Here is a 15,311-nt window from a genome sequence, read left to right on the forward strand (position 1 = left end):
ATGTTTGGCTATGTGAGACCATCCACTCCAGCGATTGACTGGCTACCCTTGCACTTACGCAGGGATATATGGTTGCGAACTATCGACTTCCTTTGTGCTTTTATGACGAGCATCGGCGTTCGGGGGGTCTACTTTACTATTTCTCCAATATCACGCCGTGTACTGCGGGACATCTGTGTCATGTTGCCTGGGACCCAAAATAGGCAGGCGGATGTCTTAAAAGAAAAAATCTAATGCTAACTGAATATCACATCCGGACCGCGTGGCTTGCCTGACGTCCATCGTCCGTCCCGCTCTTCTTCTTCCCGGTTGTTTCTTGACGCTCGAGTGTACCACGGTATGAACTGTTAATTCGAGGGAATGAAGCTGGCTACTCTGGCCAACTTGTTCCAGTTCGCTCTAGACATTGGAACGGTGCTTCGCCAGCTGACTAACGGCAGCCTCTTCGGGCGCGAGAGCCCAATAGCGTCCAGAGGGCTAATCGACTAACCGGACAATCTAGAACCTGGTTCCTTCAGCTGGAGAAACCCAGGACCCTCCAAAGATGTCAACGAGGACAGAGACGCTCCCCTTCGGCCTGAGGAGACAGATCTTGATCTCAGTGAACTCCACCTTGAGTGATCAAAAAGGTGGGCTGAATGGGGGACGATGTGAGGATTCGGACATTGCACAGCCATTGAGCATTTGATGTCCGCTATCTACTGTCACCTCCTCTGACGACTCTTAACACCAACAGTCCACCAAACGACACTGACGCCGTTGCAGTATCTCCAAGAATGATCTAAATCTTGCCAACGTGGATGAAACAGGCATGCTCTAATAATACCAAGGACCCGAATCTACCTCCAACAAGCAAAAGAAGGGCGCCAACCGACCGACCGACCGACCGACCGACCAACTGATAGACCGTATATTCATATATTTTTGTATGTCAAAGCCAACAATGGCGACAGGCGTCGACTTCCTCTTCCTGGTCAACACGCCGGCCATGTACTCATCCCCCGAGGGGTCATCACCCGGCAACCCTTCCCCGTCGCCGCCGCGCATCACGTCGCAGGCGCGGTCGCACGCCGCCATGGCCTTTCACCGCAAGAGACACGGCGCGATGCAGGCGAACGCGAAGGCGCTTCAGCAAGTGTCGACCGCTGCGGGGCTGGAGGGGCGTGCGTTGATGCCGAAGCCCAAGACGACCTCCAGAGGCAGAGGAACGCAAGAGAAAGAGGACGGGGGGGAGGAAGATGCTAGTCCTCGTACGAGTGCCATCATCATTACGCCGACGTCTCCCACCACGAGCAACAAAGGAGCGTTCTTCGTTCGGGATTTCGAGACTCATCCCTTCTTCGAGACACAATGGTCGCCACCACCCTTGAGCCGCCCGGTCGACGTCCTCCCTGGCGTCCCGCACCGCGACTCTGCTGGCTTTGGCGCCGCAGCTGAATTCTGTGAGTGAGAGAATGCGTGGAAGATTCACTTGCTTGTTTGTTTGCTTGCCTGCTGATTGCCCTTCTTTAAGAGAACAACAACCCCCTTCCCTTTGTTCCTCTTTCAAACTCTGTCACTTGATTGGTTTTGGATGTATTGAAAATGAATCAATTGCCCCCGTTGTCCTTCGCTTCCTTCCCTCCCCGTCTCTTGCTCCTCCCTTGCTGACGACCTGGCTTCTCGCGGCCGTGTTCGTGGGCTTTAGATAGCACCGTCCGGCCAGATCTGGTCCACGCGCCCGTGTTTCACGTCTTTGATGTGAGCAATACATTTGCCAAGGTCAGTTAGTTCCCTCTGGTTCAGTCCAGTTGAAATCACATATATCTCTCAGTTTTTCTTGTTTGGGCTATCTCGTGCCTCGTGGTTGCAAAAGATCGGGGAGGGGAGGGACACAGATCTTTGTTGTAGAATGAAGAAGGATGAGGAGAGCAGCTGGTGAAGGAAGATAGGGGGAAACATGTAACTCGAGCAGTGCAGTGCGTGGAGTGTGTTATGCATAGTATTCAACCACGAACATCCTCATACATACACATACACATACATAGATAGTCTGCTGCGTCCCATACTATCCTACCCTATCCTACCCTATCGAGCTTTTGCAGCCAATGCTGACCACCAGATCCTCGACGCACAGAGCTACTACGACCTCATGACCCACGAGGTGGCTCTGCACGCCGGCGTGGCCGTGGTCAACATGGTGCGCGACGTGTTCCGGCGATCGCATTCGCGCAACAGCGACAACCGCACAAACAACACCACCACTGGCCCCTCGCCGCAGGTCCTCAGCCTGGTTCAGGCCGCGATCTCTAAGCTGCGCCAGCACATTGCCGCTCAGGATGAGGATCCTGGAGGAGGACATGGGGGAGGGCGTCGTGGTGGTGGTGGTGGTGGTGGTGGTGGTGGTGGTGCTCGTCGTCAGCACAAACAACAACATCATGCCGTCAACGACGACGGGGCGATCATAGCAGCATTGTTCCTGGGCCATATTGCTGTGAGATAAAGCGTTTCCTTTCCCCCTTCAAAGTCAAGTTTCCCCCGTTTTTTCCCCCTTCACGTGCAACCTGGTGTGGCAACCCGTTGCGAATTCCACTTACATCTCATCTCGCAATCTTGATTGTGGAGAATTAACCAAGTCCAAACAATAATATACATACGTAATCAGAGCGGTTTCGGCGACCACGAGGCCTTCCAAATGCACCGGCACGGCATCAAGGCCATGATCGAGTCCCGAGGCGGACTGGACGTGCTGGGTCTGGACGGGATGTTGAAATGCTCGGTCCTGCAGTACGTTTCGTTCGTGCGTTCGTGCGTTCGTTCGTTCGCTCGCTCACTCTCCTGGACGTATTTTTTCCTTCCCACAAAAAACCGTCCAAATTATGCTTCCAGGTTCCTCGATACCACGCTGACTACAGTCTTCTCGACGGCGAACTGTTCAGGTTCGAGTCGTGGTGGACCCATATATACCGCGACACGTCGGTGTTTGCATCTTCCAAACCACCCTACCACCCGATCTACCTCTCGCCGCCGCCGTACTCGGCCGAAACATCATCCCTCCTGGCCCGCCTGCCACCGGGATTCCGTCGTCTCGCGACCCGGGGCAGGCTCGCCGTGGACATCGTGACGGTGCTGTCCAACATCGCTGCCTACCAAGACGCCATCCAGGCCGGGGACGAGGCAGTCGCGCGGCAGATGGAGGCGGTGGCCGCGCTGCCCGCGCGCAAACGGCACGCCGACTTCAGCGACGCCTGCGCCTGCCTGCTCGACCCGGCGCCCAGCTTCGAGAAGTATCTCGTCTTTGTGCTGATCTGCTACGCCAGCGTCGCCTTCGCCCCGGACCGCCATTACCTGTCCGCGAGCCACACTGCGTTCCGAACGCCGCGGTTGCGGCTCACTCAAGATCTGCCGACCTTTCGAGTGGAGGATGACAAACATGTAGCATTATTGAGACACGACACTGCTTTGATGGACCTCACGGGCGATATCGTAGAGGCGGACGACGACGCCGACGATGCTGTCATTGCCACCGAAAGAGACTGTCTAATCTGGATGTGGCTTGTCGTGATCAGCAGCTGGACAGCCACGGACGGTGCCGACTCGGACCACGCAGCATCCTTGCAGAGAGCGTTCAGAGCCCGATTTCCGGAGCACGGTGGTGACTGGGAGTGTCTGGATTGTGTTTTGAGGCAGTTCTTCTGGACGAACGGTTTGAACGTGGAGATGAAGCGGTTCTGGGAGTCGTCGTGATATATACCCGGGATGCTCGGCGGAAAAGACGTGGAAGGGACAGCAGCACGAGAGGGTCAAGTTGCGAGTCCTACCTACTTATACACACACAAGCACACACACACACCTTTTTTTTGTTTCTTAAGCCCTTCTTCTTTTGTTCCCCAGTTAGCTTTGTGCCTGTGAAATTGTACTGTACCCCCATAGAGGCATCATCAAGGAGACACAGTCAACCAATGAGCTGGGACTGATGTTTCTTGTCCTCCCGACTTCTTGTGGACTTGCTAGTTGATGGACTGAAGGAGTTTGGTCAGCAGGAACTACTACTTCAGATATCCATGCCTGCATGTATGCTCTGTGCCTAAAATGTTCGAGCTGCCAAAGCGAGCTGCAACGTCAATTAATCTGCTGGTAGAACGTTGGCACTGAGAAGCCTCCCCGGAAAGATAAGTTCGAGCTGAGGTGGAGCGATGAATGGTCCGGGGTGGACTGCAGCCGTCCCCCTTCGTGTATCTTTGTAGACCCCAGCTGTCCCAGAGCCTCTTGAAGTGTTCTTCTCAGCGTAAGTATGTTGTCTCCGGCTCAGAGGCACAATGGATGCTGTTAGGATGCTGGCGTCGGCTTTCAGCTGCAGCACTCGGCGGGACACTGCACGATGTACATGACAGTCGTCAAGAACCGTTTGAGCCATTCGTGTCGAGACTCTACAAACTTACTCTTTTCCAAACGACTGGTCCAGGTAAGTTACCTGCCAGATCCTGTCACTCCTACACATCTCGACAGGCAGAGAGAAAGCCTGACAAGGTCCAGTAAATATCAGTGACAGCTTGGATATGATGCTCTCTCATTATGTTGCAAAAATCTCATAAAGGGGATATGATGGTGATGGTGATGATGATGATGCTGAGGAAGATGGCCCACAATCTGCAGATGCCAACCTTGATTCTCCTTTTTTTGGTCAGTGCTTCTTCTTTCAGTGTGCTCCAAGCAACCGTCGATCTCATCGACGGGTCACTCGTTGCCTCCCAACCCGGTCTATCGCTTCAACTCGCTCAGGCTCCCATTCTTCTCCACTCTCACAACTCAACTCTGTGTCTCTCGCTCATTCTGCGTCGCTTTCACTTCTTCCGTTGTCGTCCGCTGCCCGCTTCGCTCCATATGCTATCTTATCCGTCCAGCTAGTCGGTTGGGGGTTACGTGAGAAAGCATGGTCTAACTTCCTCTCAATCAGATCCTTTTTGCAAATGGTCGCGTCTTCCGATTGAAGAGAAAAGCCAAGGAAAGTCGTTTCGTTGTGTAGCGCATTGGAAAGCAAGATCCGATGATCTTCGTCAGAAAAAACGCCGGAGCTGAAACCGTCAAATGGGGGGTGATTGATCCGTGTGAATCCTGGAGTCATGTTCGTTCAATTTTGCCGCAAGTTTCAGACTGGTCCATGTTCCGATGTACTCTCTCGTGGTCGATGATCCCATTCTCCTGCCTTGCCAGTCTTTAATCGTGAAATGTCTTGCAGTGGTTGTTCGTCGTGTGAAGGGTCGTGAACGCCGAAAAAGGGCGTCAGTGCTTCGATGCATGTTGCCAAAAGAAAAAGGAATCAAAGGCATAGCAGCCTCCGGTGGTATCGTAAAACGTGACGGGAAATGTTGATTTGCTGCGAAAGGGGAAGAAAAATAAAGAACAACACGGTGCTGAGGGGATGTGGGAGTCGGAAAGGACTGTCTGTGTGTCGATGTTGCTCCAACGAGAAACATGCTGGGGAAGGGGCGAGAAACAAAACAAAGAAATTTGAGCTGCTATGCAGGATGGAATGATGTTGGGTGCTCTACGCAACTGCAGCGGCAGGGGCGGCAGCGGTAGCGACCTCGGTGGCTTCCGGCGCAGGAGCAGCCGCAGGAGCATCGGCAGGAGTTCCGTTCGTCACGGGGACCGCTGTACCATTGGTTTCAGTGGTGGAAGTGCAGTCTTTGCTGATGTGACCTGGCTGTCCGCACTTGTAGCAGGTTTTGCCTGCAGCGTTCAACGGCCCGCCGTTCGGAGCAGTACAGTCGCGAGAGATGTGGCCCTGAGAGTATATTGTCAATGGCATATCTGGAAAGGAGGGACAGAATGAGCTTCATGACTTACGAGTTTGCCACAGGCATAGCATTTCATAGCTTGGGCCTGACAGTCTCGAGCGTAGTGGTTGGGTCCACCACACTTGTAGCACATAGCAGCCCGGTTGTTGGTGACACCGTAACCCGGGCGGAAGCCACCATAACCCCCACGACCACCACGAGTCGGTGGTGGTGCCATGTTTGGGGTCGGGCAGTTTCGAGCCAAGTGACCAATCTGGCCACATGAGTAGCAGCGACCGCTGGCAGGGCCGCCGTTGATGCGGAGGGTCGGGCAATCCGCTTGCACATGTCCTAGCCCTTGGCAATGGTAGCATTGTTTAGCTGCGAGAAATCACTCCGTCAGCGCACGGAACCTGTTATGAGAGACAAAGACCGGCACTCACTCTCCGTTGTACGTGGCATAGGGCACTGGTTAGATTCGTGGCCTGGTTGCTTGCAGTTGTAGCACAACCTCTCGGAGGAAGTGCAGACTTCCGCATAGTGGCCAACATTGCCGCACTTGTAGCAGGCGCGTCGGGAAAGAGACGACATCTTGACTACTTCTGCTGATAATTTTCCTCAAGCCCTAGGACGACAGCGTTAGATTCCATCTCTTGTGATTGTGGCACGCGCGACACAGATTCCCCCCAGCGCATGCATCAGATGTCGATGGAAGGGGTGGCGGTTTCGACCACCGATAAGGAACAGGACGTGGCGCATCATAAAAATTGGGGGAGGAGAGCATACCTGCTCAATTGAAACCGCGTTCGAGTATCCCAAGTCCCGCAACCTGGAATCTGACGTTAGCCGCAGGAAGATACAAGGACGCGGATAGGTGCAGAAGGGGGGACCTTCTCGAACTTGGGAATTGGGTTCGAAGAGGGGCACAAGGTGAACAAAGCCAGCTTGGAAGGAGAGATCATCTGAAGGGACAGTCACTTACAGGTGGCGCAACTTCCCACACGACCTTTCCAACGACTTCCAGCCTCCGGTGAACCGTACGACGACCGATCGACAACCAACTGGTGGAAGAGAAAAAACTGAAGGCGACGAGGAAACTGTCCAGAGTCGCAAATCCCAGCATCCACCTGTGCCAAGGCCGCTTGTCCCCCATGAGGATTAGCGCCGTTTTAGGTCTGTGGAGACCGATTCTCTGTGGAGCGTGACAAGGCTGGACGCTGATGATACTGGGCTTCCACATGCCCCTAGGGACTGACACTGTAGATGGCTGGGTAAGATGGAACTACGCAGGGTGGAAAGATAACTGTTAACTCTTCCTGAGCATATGCTCTCCAAGACAGCCTCTACGTATATCGTATCTCTTTTAGCATCCCTGCCTGCTTAATAACTCCCTCCACAGTACCCGGATGCGAAACCTACTGCCATTCTATCCCATCAAAGTCGTCATCATGCAGCAGCGTCGACGCTGTACTGGTTTACTCCGACGGGCTTCTCTCGATCACAGCCGGAGCCTTAATCTCTCTTCCCTTCAGGTAGCCGAGACCCTCACCGCCCTGACACAAATGTTAGCGATAACGTAAGCACGTAGAAAATGGATGGCAACATACATAGCTGATGAGCGGAGACACTTCGACGCCTTTGTCGGTGCCCTCGGACACGACGATAGCTCCCGCAGCCTCTAACCATCTGGTCCCTTGTTCCATGATGTCTGCTTTGCTGGTGTCTGGATTGTCCTCTGCTGAGCCACGTGCATTCTTCAATGGCGAGAACTCCTCTTTTCGGTCAACTTCCAAGCACGCGAACTTGTCCATGGGGACAAAGGGAAAGACATCAAACACAAACTGCTCCAACTTGATGCCGTTGGGTTTCTCAGGCTTTATAGTCTCACCAGTCTCAGTGTCCATGTAGGGAATCTTCTTCTTGGCAACGTGATGGGGTAATTTGTGGCCCCATTCCTCGATGGCTTCGAAAAATCTGAATGAGTAGTAGTGGTTGACAATATTGGCAGCTCGGAACTTGAGGCGGTCGGAACTGTCTGTGGCTTCGGCCATCTCTTGGTCAATCTCCGAGTACTCGACCACGTCAGGCTTGCCGTTCTTCTCGACGATCAGACCGACGGGCTCGTTGGCAGCTCGCTTTCGCACCACTTTGGTGGCAATGTCAACGTTCCTGGACGCTGAGAAGCCAACGAAGACCGGATCAGCAACTTTGACCAGACAGTTATCAACGCAGTACGCATGGACGTGCTCAATGCCACGTTTTCGCTGGTCTGCCCGAGCGCCAGACAAAACCAGGGCCTGGTAAATGCCACCATTACCGTCCGGGGCGACTGCGACCTTGGATTTGCTCTCCATGAGAATCTTTCCCTCGTTGGAAATACATGGAAGAACCCCCTGTTCGAAGATGATGACGTTTTCCTTGGACAGACCAAAATAGTTGTGCTTCTCAAAGAACTTCTCCGTAGGTGCTCGAGTAGGACCGCTGGTCATGACATACCAGGGCACAACTGGGTCAGACGAGGAGCCAGCATGCTGCTTAGCCAGTTGTTGCACCTTCCAGATTCGCTCAGCCTGCATCTGGAACAATGACTTTTTGCTAGGCAGACCTATGTCAAAGCATCCTTTGGGATCTGAGCTGCCCAGTCTGGTTCCCTGCCCACCCGCCATCAACACCACAGCGACCTTGTTCTGTGCAATCAGGGAAAGCCCAGCCTTGTACCACTCTTCTTTCTGTTCATCTGAGGCATCGAGGAGGGAGGCAGTGGCTGACTCGGGTAGGGGGTTGATGGACGTCTGCTGCTGGTCTGCGTCTTTTGGTGGGTGCAGGGCCTTGTCTGCGAGGACGTTGATGCGGTCGGGGTCGAATTTGGACAGCTGCTCGAACAGGGCAGCCTTCCCTTCCGTATCAAGCTCCTCGTAGAAAGCAAAGACATGTTCTTGATTCGCTTTCTCATATTTCTGACGCAACGTCTTCAACTCTTCTTCGTCAGGCTCTTGGGCAGGAGCACCCTGATCCTTGGACGTCAAGTGCAGCTTCTCGAGGAGCGTGTTCACCATGTTTGCAGCCATTGTGAGCGGTCGTCGGCGATCGAAATGAAATTGGTGGTGTTGAGGAAGTGGGAGGAGGGGGGTGACGTGGGAGAGAAGAAAGGTGTCACCTGTGGCGGACAAAGACTTTTGCTCACCCTGTCAAAGGAGGCAGCTTCCCAGAATGGGGCCTACAAGATCAGCTTTTGGTACAGCCGGTTCAGCTGGCTCAGCTGGCGGAGTCTGAGAAGGGAGGCAATGGTTGCAGGGATGTTTAGCGCGGTGAGACAACAACGTTGGACAGACTGACACAGTTTCCAAAACATCTCCGCATCCTTCGCCCTCTCCAAATCCTCTCAGCCTCGCAGTGACGTATGACAAGGTTTCAATCGACGAGATATACTATGCATGGCCGCAATATAGCCCAATCATCACCCACGTATAGCGACTTGATACACTTTCTACATGTGGGAGGGGTTTGCAATCTCAAAGGGACCAGCCAGTAATTGTTGTACAGCGTAAATGAGCTCTTCTACCTCAGAGGTTAGCGGTCTCTGTCCCTCCAGGAATCTGAGCGGTGCGAGTGCCCTCGCCCTCCGCTGTCTCTGTCCCTGTCTCGATCTCTGTCACGATACCGATCTCGTTCCCGACGATCCCTGTGGTCGTGTTTGTCCTGATCTCTAGGTCGGTATCCACCCCGTCTGGATTCCTTGCTTTCATAACGTGGGCTTCTGCTTCGAGATCGTCGGGATCCCTCCTCTGGCCGAGACTCTTTGTTTCGGCGGATGTCATCTTTATCAAACACCATTCTGTAGTTACCGCCGTTCTGTCCACGGCCGTCATCCCCCCGATAATGCCGTCTCTTCTCGAGGCTGGCAATCCCACCGAAGCCTCCGGATCGCCCGGCCCTCTTCGAATTTGTTGCATCTCTCCAGGTATCGGACAACTTAGAGACGCTCTGTGAGAAGTCCACGTGGATACGGTGGTCGTCAATGAGCACGCCTTGCATCTTAAAGTAGGCCTGCTCACAGTCCTTTTGATTCTCGAACTCAATGAAGGCATACTGCAGGCTGTCACCAGTGCGTTTATCTCTGATGACCTCGCAGGAAAGGATTTTGCCGAAGCGGCTGAAAATCAACTCGAGGTCTTCATCATTCGTCACAGGGTTCAGTTTGCAAACAAAAAGAACATTTTCGGGAGGCTTCACCTCGGCAAAAGGGAGGTCACCAACCATTTCGAGAGTCAGGGCTTGGGCTCTCGCCTCTCGTTCTCTTCGCAGCTTCTCCATCGCCACCTCGTCGACTTCCTCGTCCAGTTCTTCATCATCCGCGATCATAACAGTGGCCAGCTGTGCCTTGGTCGGTGCAGGACTTGAGTCAGGAGCAACCAGCCCTGGTGGGTCATCGTAGGGATCCTCCAGTATGATGGTGTGTCGAATCCGGATGTCCTTGAGGGGTCTACCGTTGGCATTAGTGAAGGCATTGTTGATCTTGTCTAGGGTGTCGAAGCCTTCGACGACTATGCCAAAAGGGGCGGCTTTTCCATCCAAGTAGTCAATGTTGTCTCCGAGAGTGATAATGAATTGGCTGGCAGCGAGTCGCTCATCAGGATCATTGGGCGAGGGCACCGTCGCCATACTGACTGTCCCACGCTGGGAATGTTTCAGCTTCGGGTCGATCTTGGCTATGAAGCTCTTCTTCGCGGGGCCTGATAGCAAGCCCCAGATAGAACTTCCGCCATCGCTCTCGGGTGAGTCTGGGCCGAGTGGGTCTCCAGTCTGACAGCTAAAGCCTTTCTGGACACTGTGAAACGGGGAGAAGTTGTAATACTTGATTTTGCAGAGTTTCAAAAAGCTGACCACCGGTTAGCGCATTGACCGGATTGACATGGCATACTAGAGGTAGTACTTCTCGCAGCATTTGGGTGCGTTGTCAACCAAGAGGTCGATGACAATCTCGCCCAGAGACGTCTCTAGTATCACACTCATGGCAAAGGCTCCGGAGATGATGATATTTCTGGGGCGCAAGTGAAGAATCTCACTCCAGTGGGGCGTGCGTGCGATCACTGGAGGGGCAGCGAGGAGTGCCACGAAGTGAGAGATGTGATAATTTGATGCGCACACGCCATGTAGCTGTGGACTGGTTGGCGAGGGTGGAAGATGCTCAGAGAATGGGAATCAAGCGATGAGTTGCTGCTGTATCGAACATGCCCGAGAAAACTTGAAATGACCGCGATGCCGTCATTTCAAACTGCTGCCAAGACGGCTTCCTGCACGTGCTGCACCTCCAGCCCAATTGGGACTTTTCCAACCTTTGCAACCATCCTCGCCCACCTCCTGCTCCATCTGCATCTTGTCCAGCTGGCGGCCTGTTCATCCTGCTGAATGTATTGCTCATTACACATGTATTGCCGATTGCTGAGGGAATCATTCGCCTTAGATGGGTCGAACTGAGGCTATCAGTACCTACGCTTCCGCTCTCTTGCGCAACTGCTCCCACCTTGATCCTATTGATCCTAGGTAGCCTGCTAGACCTTCAATCCTGGTGTACGTTGTCCTCTTTGAGGACCCAGCAGGACACCTGTCCGACCAAGTTTTCTAATTCGCCGATATGACTGCGGAGTTTAAGCTTGTTCGACCACTATTTTTTGCTCATCGCAACTCAGGGCAAGACTTTTATCGACGAGCAGGTACTCTGTACACGACATCTGATTATGCAACTACCCTGTCCTTCTACTCTACTCTGCACAGTCATACAGAAATCCCCCGATTCTGTCACGAACCGTCTTCCTTCTCGGCTTCCACCCGCTTCGATGACAGGTCCAGCCGGCGTGCCCTGGGCAGGCTCTCAGCCCTCCCCTCTCCTGCAAGCAACATTGCTCTGCACCACATGAGCTTGCACAGATGAGGGCAGCGACCCCCACCTAGTTTTTGCAATATCAGCTGACGGAGATTCTTTTTCCGCATCTACCAGCAACCCGACGTGACTCAAATGACGGTGCTCTTCCACGGCTTTCGTGACCGAGTCGGCGATGCTCCCTGCAAAGCCTCCCTGATGATATCCTCTAACTGTGGAAGTTGGTGGTTCGCCGCCTCCCTGTTGGCCCCATTGAGGATGGTAGCATTCGGGGGTTGCCTTCAGCACCGCTTCCTGTCGTGCGCACACCCTGTGGAGGGATCTTCCTGGTAGCCTCTTATAGAAGTGTGGTGGCAGTTCTGGCCTTGACGGGGCTCTATCCTGGTAATGATGCGCCTTTGTGTCACCAAGCCGCACCTGAAACTCAGTCTCTGATTTGTCAAATCGCTCTGCACGTTGGGCTTGCGAGGAATGAGGTCAACCTTTCGACATCTTGTGCACCCAAAATATCCTGTGATGTTCCGCAGGCTTTTTGCAGCTCTTATCCAGGGGCTGACATTGGATACAAGGTCAATCCGACTCAGGAGACCTCCCCCAGTGACATGCACCACTGCAACCTTCTGTCATGTGCATCGACCTCATTGCAAGCTTCGCGCATGAGAAAATCCCGTAGATCCCGGACTTCTTCCAAGTCAGGGGAATCTTCGCTGACTCCGGTGGCTACATGGTCGGAGCTGGTTTGTTCTACATGGCGTCGTCTACAGCAAAAGGCATAACCGGGGATCGCGTGGCAAGGCTGTCCAGTCGAAGCCAATCTTCTTTGACATCAGAATTTGGAAAGATCGCGCAGAGGCTTGGCCCGCTCCCTCTGACTATAGCCCAATTCTCAAACGATGCCATCAGCTGCGAGTTTGCTCCAGTGTGGATGATGGATATGCCACGTTCTCTGCAGGGGCTTGCGGCCAATCATGGCAGAGACATTTTGGAAGCAAACAGAACCCATCCACTCTTTGCGTCTTGTTGAGGCTAGTACCAACAGCCATGGGCCATTACATCCCACCCTTTGCAGAGCATGTCCGTTGGAAGGTGCGTAACCCAGATCCCTCCAGGTGTGGCTCAAAGATGCTGCAGGCTTGTCTTGTTTCCCCACATGGAACCTGTCGACGCTAGATCCAGAACCAATGCTACATACACTCATTGCGCAAGCACAGTGTGCAGGTTGGTCTCTTAAGCATAGTCGTCTTTTGATTGGTCTTGTGCGTCCGATTTGTTTCACAGCTGATATGGCAGGCGCTCCATCAGTTGGTCGATGACTGGTCAGACCATCCTATGCCCGTTGAATCAGGTTGTCGCAGTGGACCAAGCATCATGGTCACACGGCCGGATGCCTGCAGCGTGGCCGTTACAAGGGAATCTTAGATCAGGTTTCAAAGGCCAAGTTCAAAAAAGCGCGACTTGATCCAGGCGCAAATTGAGGGAATCGCAAAGATTTTCAGCTCGACGTCGATCATGATATGACATACCTCTTCGATCTAGTTCCCACAACTGTTGAAGCTTACCCATCTTTTTTCCTATTGGCGTGTGCCCTTGAAAATGTCACTATCAACCTGATCCTGGCTCTCTTTCTGTTCTCCCGCAAGATCTCATTGCTCAGAACCAGCTCCAGGCTATTCGAAGGTCTGGGACCCTCGTTAGAGAGCTTGCTTCAAGACTGGTCGTGGTCGAAGTCTCCGGTTTCGACGACGCAGAATTTGATGTTCGAGAGACTTTGATTTCTTCTGCCCGCCTTTGTCTCAGATGCGCATCATGGTGAAAAAGCCCCCCATGGGTTGTTGTATTTCGTCCTGTTGACAGAAGCCCTAGATCTCAACACGATCACTATACCCGGACTTCGAGTTCTTCAGACGCAATGAGAGAGGTCCCCATATGGCCTTGAGCCAGAGTTCTCACATTCACGACCAATATGAGACGGGAGGCCACCTCAGCAGCCGCACAACACCTACATCTGAGCCAGATAGCAGGGCAACCAGCGGCTCAAGGAAGCGTGTACCAGTGGCTGTATGTTTTGACATGTTCGTGGGAACTATCTGCTCACATCCTGCAGTGTTCAAGATGCCGGAAACGCAAGATCAAATGCAGTGGCAACGAAGGCGACAGTCAAGCGTGTGCAAACTGTAAAAACTCGGGTCTGGAGGACGAGTGTCACTTTCTTCGAGTGAGTCATCGCTTCTTCAATTCAGACATGCACGCCCATCTAACTAGATCCAGGTTTCCTCGGTAGATCCTAGAGATTATAGTTTTCGAGGGTGGCATGGACCTGCACGATACTCACCATACTCCCTTCCTACGCACCACCGTCTGAACTATGTGTCAGTGCCGTCGAGATGCAGTCCACCAAGCAATCTACAATATCATCCCGTCTCCAACGCCATAGACTACAGCGGATACACTAATCAGAGCACAAGTGTTGATTGGGGCAGAGCACAATATGTTGGACCGTACTCGCCGTACCCAGACGAGGAAGAATCGAGTCCATACAACGCACAACCGCCTCCCTACATTCTCCCGAATACGGATCCAATGTCTACCAACAACGCCTACTATGTCCATGGTCAGGGAGTCCGGCCTCATCCTGGTTCACTTTGGCCCGACAACCAGCAATATATACCCCAACCAAACCCTCAAGTAAATAACACCGTTTATACGATGTCCAATGAAGCTCCTCATTCATTCCAAACAATCGGAGCCGGAGGAAACCCCCCATCAGACCGTATCTTGCCACAGCCAATCAATGCACGTAGCTACATCCCAACACCAGCCAGCTCAGTGGATCTCCCGATTTCTGCTGTAAGCCAACGCAACCAAGGCTATTGGAACGGTGGTGGTGCCACCTCTGTTCAGCAGATTTCGGCCCAGGCAGAATCAACCGGTGTTCAAGAGCAACACAATGCCAGGGAGAACATCTCCTACAGAGTTCAGGACATGACATACGGTCAAATGAGCTTAGGTGAAGTACTGTCGGCGTCGTCCGTGGCATCTGGCGAGCAGCTTGTCGTCAACGAAGCCCCATCTACCGCAGCAACAACTGCAACAACAGAAGATGGTCTCTCACAGCACTCAACGTTGGGTGCGGTCTCCCACCAAAGCCTGAAGTCCATCGTTGAAGACCATGCTGCAACATACGGGTACAAAGGCTCTGTGAATGGGCACAGCTCGCAGCCGACAAGAGCTTCCAGTCAATCCTTTACCGGGGCATTCTACGGGCGAGCCATGGTTCCGCAGCAAGAGCCTGGCTCAGATGGCTGCAGCCCAGACTGTTCCGGCTGCCAGACAAATGAGTCGACTCGCACTTCCGTCACCTCGATCAGCAACACCTCGTCGACATACTGAGAGCACCTGGATGGTGTGATACAATATTTTGATTTTCCTGACAAGCGTCAGCATCTCGTCTGATCTCTCTGTACTACCTCAAAAACTTTGTTGCTCGGCCGACCTGTCTGCGTTCAATTTTATCTTTTGTATACTCCGAGGTTGTACGAACCACATAAATCTAATAAGAGACAGGACGCTTTTCTCATGTCACTGGAGGAGCACAGAACTGCGCCACGGCAAGGAGATTTGGCATCACTTTTCGGGCTATCATGACGGCGGGAATTAATATTGGTGTTTTT

The 15,311-nt window shown here is 53.1% G+C and overlaps 5 protein-coding genes across 5 annotated transcripts; 2 read left to right on the plus strand and 3 right to left on the minus strand.

Annotated features, from left to right (window-relative positions):
- Positions 1-943: 943 nt before the first annotated feature.
- Positions 944-3,726, plus strand: AYL99_00457 (hypothetical protein; the record flags this gene model as incomplete). The annotated part of the gene is made up of 5 exons (XM_018831973.1): positions 944-1,442; positions 1,688-1,761; positions 2,102-2,473; positions 2,645-2,766; positions 2,895-3,726. The coding sequence occupies 5 exons, from the start codon at positions 944-946 to the stop codon at positions 3,724-3,726; spliced, it is 1,899 nt and encodes a 632-aa protein (XP_018697852.1).
- A 1,801-nt stretch (positions 3,727-5,527) lies between these two features.
- Positions 5,528-5,997, minus strand: AYL99_00458 (hypothetical protein; the record flags this gene model as incomplete). The annotated part of the gene is made up of 2 exons (XM_018831974.1): positions 5,528-5,767; positions 5,830-5,997. The coding sequence occupies 2 exons, from the start codon at positions 5,995-5,997 to the stop codon at positions 5,528-5,530; spliced, it is 408 nt and encodes a 135-aa protein (XP_018697853.1).
- Positions 5,998-7,234: 1,237 nt separating this feature from the next.
- AYL99_00459 (hypothetical protein) lies at positions 7,235-8,827 on the minus strand (the record flags this gene model as incomplete). The annotated part of the gene is made up of 2 exons (XM_018831975.1): positions 7,235-7,312; positions 7,367-8,827. 2 exons carry the CDS (start codon positions 8,825-8,827, stop codon positions 7,235-7,237), a joined length of 1,539 nt encoding a protein of 512 aa, XP_018697854.1.
- A 490-nt stretch (positions 8,828-9,317) lies between these two features.
- Positions 9,318-10,772, minus strand: AYL99_00460 (peptidyl-prolyl cis-trans isomerase-like 4; the record flags this gene model as incomplete). Its single annotated transcript, XM_018831976.1, has 3 exons — positions 9,318-9,321; positions 9,421-10,638; positions 10,681-10,772. 3 exons carry the CDS (start codon positions 10,770-10,772, stop codon positions 9,318-9,320), a joined length of 1,314 nt encoding a protein of 437 aa, XP_018697855.1.
- A 2,831-nt stretch (positions 10,773-13,603) lies between these two features.
- Positions 13,604-15,030, plus strand: AYL99_00461 (hypothetical protein; the record flags this gene model as incomplete). Its single annotated transcript, XM_018831977.1, has 3 exons — positions 13,604-13,698; positions 13,753-13,855; positions 13,909-15,030. 3 exons carry the CDS (start codon positions 13,604-13,606, stop codon positions 15,028-15,030), a joined length of 1,320 nt encoding a protein of 439 aa, XP_018697856.1.
- Positions 15,031-15,311: the final 281 nt, after the last annotated feature.

Source organism: Fonsecaea erecta, assembly GCF_001651985.1.
Source record: "Fonsecaea erecta strain CBS 125763 chromosome Unknown Scaff1, whole genome shotgun sequence".
NCBI lineage: Eukaryota > Fungi > Ascomycota > Eurotiomycetes > Chaetothyriales > Herpotrichiellaceae > Fonsecaea > Fonsecaea erecta.